Source organism: Dendrobium catenatum, unplaced genomic scaffold (genome assembly GCF_001605985.2).
Source record: "Dendrobium catenatum unplaced genomic scaffold, ASM160598v2 original_scaffold_167771, whole genome shotgun sequence".
Classification (NCBI taxonomy): domain Eukaryota; kingdom Viridiplantae; phylum Streptophyta; class Magnoliopsida; order Asparagales; family Orchidaceae; genus Dendrobium; species Dendrobium catenatum.
This window is the reverse complement of record NW_021486195.1, coordinates 1-798: the sequence shown is the minus strand read 5'-3', so window position 1 is coordinate 798 and position 798 is coordinate 1. Positions and strand designations below refer to the sequence as shown.

Genomic DNA, 798 nt, shown 5'->3' with positions numbered 1-798 from the left:
CGCTACCGTATTACGGAGCTCATTTGTATCATCCAGCAAAAAACCTAACGAACTCGCCAGCCCTAATTGACATCGACAATATTTGCTCTTCAGTCTTTGTGATACCCGTCGGCTTCCATGGACGCCCAAAGAGCTCTTCTTGATGAGCTCATGGGAGCAGGTAAACATAGAGCGTTTCATCGTTCTGCCTTTATGGCTCCCCGGCTTTGCTCACTCTCTTGTTTCTTCGCAGCTCGTAATTTAACAGAGGAAGAGAAGAAAGATTACCGGGAAATCCATTGGGATGATAGGGAGGTCTGTGGACCATTCATGGTCCGCTTCTGCCCTCACGATCTATTTGTAAATACGAAGAGTGATCTCGGTGAGCCCTTTCAGCTTCTTAGGTTTTCATTTCTTGCTGTTGATATCTCAACTTTTTGGATTTTTTATCCAATTTTATGACAGGACTGTGCCCTAAGATCCACGATCTGAAGCTCAAGGAGAGGTACCAGAAAATTTTTGAATTATATTTTTTGGAAACATGTAATCAACTGAAGTATTGCATTATTGCTTCCACAATTTTAGGTTTAATGTGTTTTGAGTTGGTAGATGAATATATCAACTTTATTTCATGTTAGTTTAGTGTTGGTGGTGTATTCTGGGATTCTTTCTGACGACACAGCTGCCTTTTGTTTTTTTTACGGAGACCTTGATCTAAATTTAAACATTTTTTACACAGGGATGATGACTTATACATGCTCGATGCCTGTTAGCAGTTTCACTTTTTTAAATGCTTTGGTTTGTTGGGTATCGAGTTTC

General features: G+C 40.2%; 1 protein-coding gene across 1 annotated transcript; it reads left to right on the top strand.

The window, feature by feature from the left end:
- The first annotated feature begins 6 nt into the window (after positions 1–6).
- Positions 7–792, top strand: LOC110107365 (luc7-like protein 3). The gene is made up of 3 exons (XM_028692308.1): positions 7–160; positions 233–361; positions 445–792. The coding sequence occupies exons 1-3, from the start codon at positions 118–120 to the stop codon at positions 615–617; spliced, it is 345 nt and encodes a 114-aa protein (XP_028548141.1). The 5' UTR covers positions 7–117; the 3' UTR covers positions 618–792.
- Positions 793–798: the final 6 nt, after the last annotated feature.

What these genes read in the sequence shown, in the direction of transcription:
- LOC110107365 (XM_028692308.1), top strand. Translation starts at nt 118, where the DNA reads ATGGACGCCCAAAGAGCTCTTCTTGATGAGCTCATGGGAGCAG. An exon ending in TGATGAGCTCATGGGAGCAG is followed by an intron (nt 161 to 232) that starts GTAAACATAGAG and finishes GTTTCTTCGCAG; the next exon opens with CTCGTAATTTAACAGAGGAA. An exon ending in AAATACGAAGAGTGATCTCG is followed by an intron (nt 362 to 444) that starts GTGAGCCCTTTC and finishes ATTTTATGACAG; the next exon opens with GACTGTGCCCTAAGATCCAC.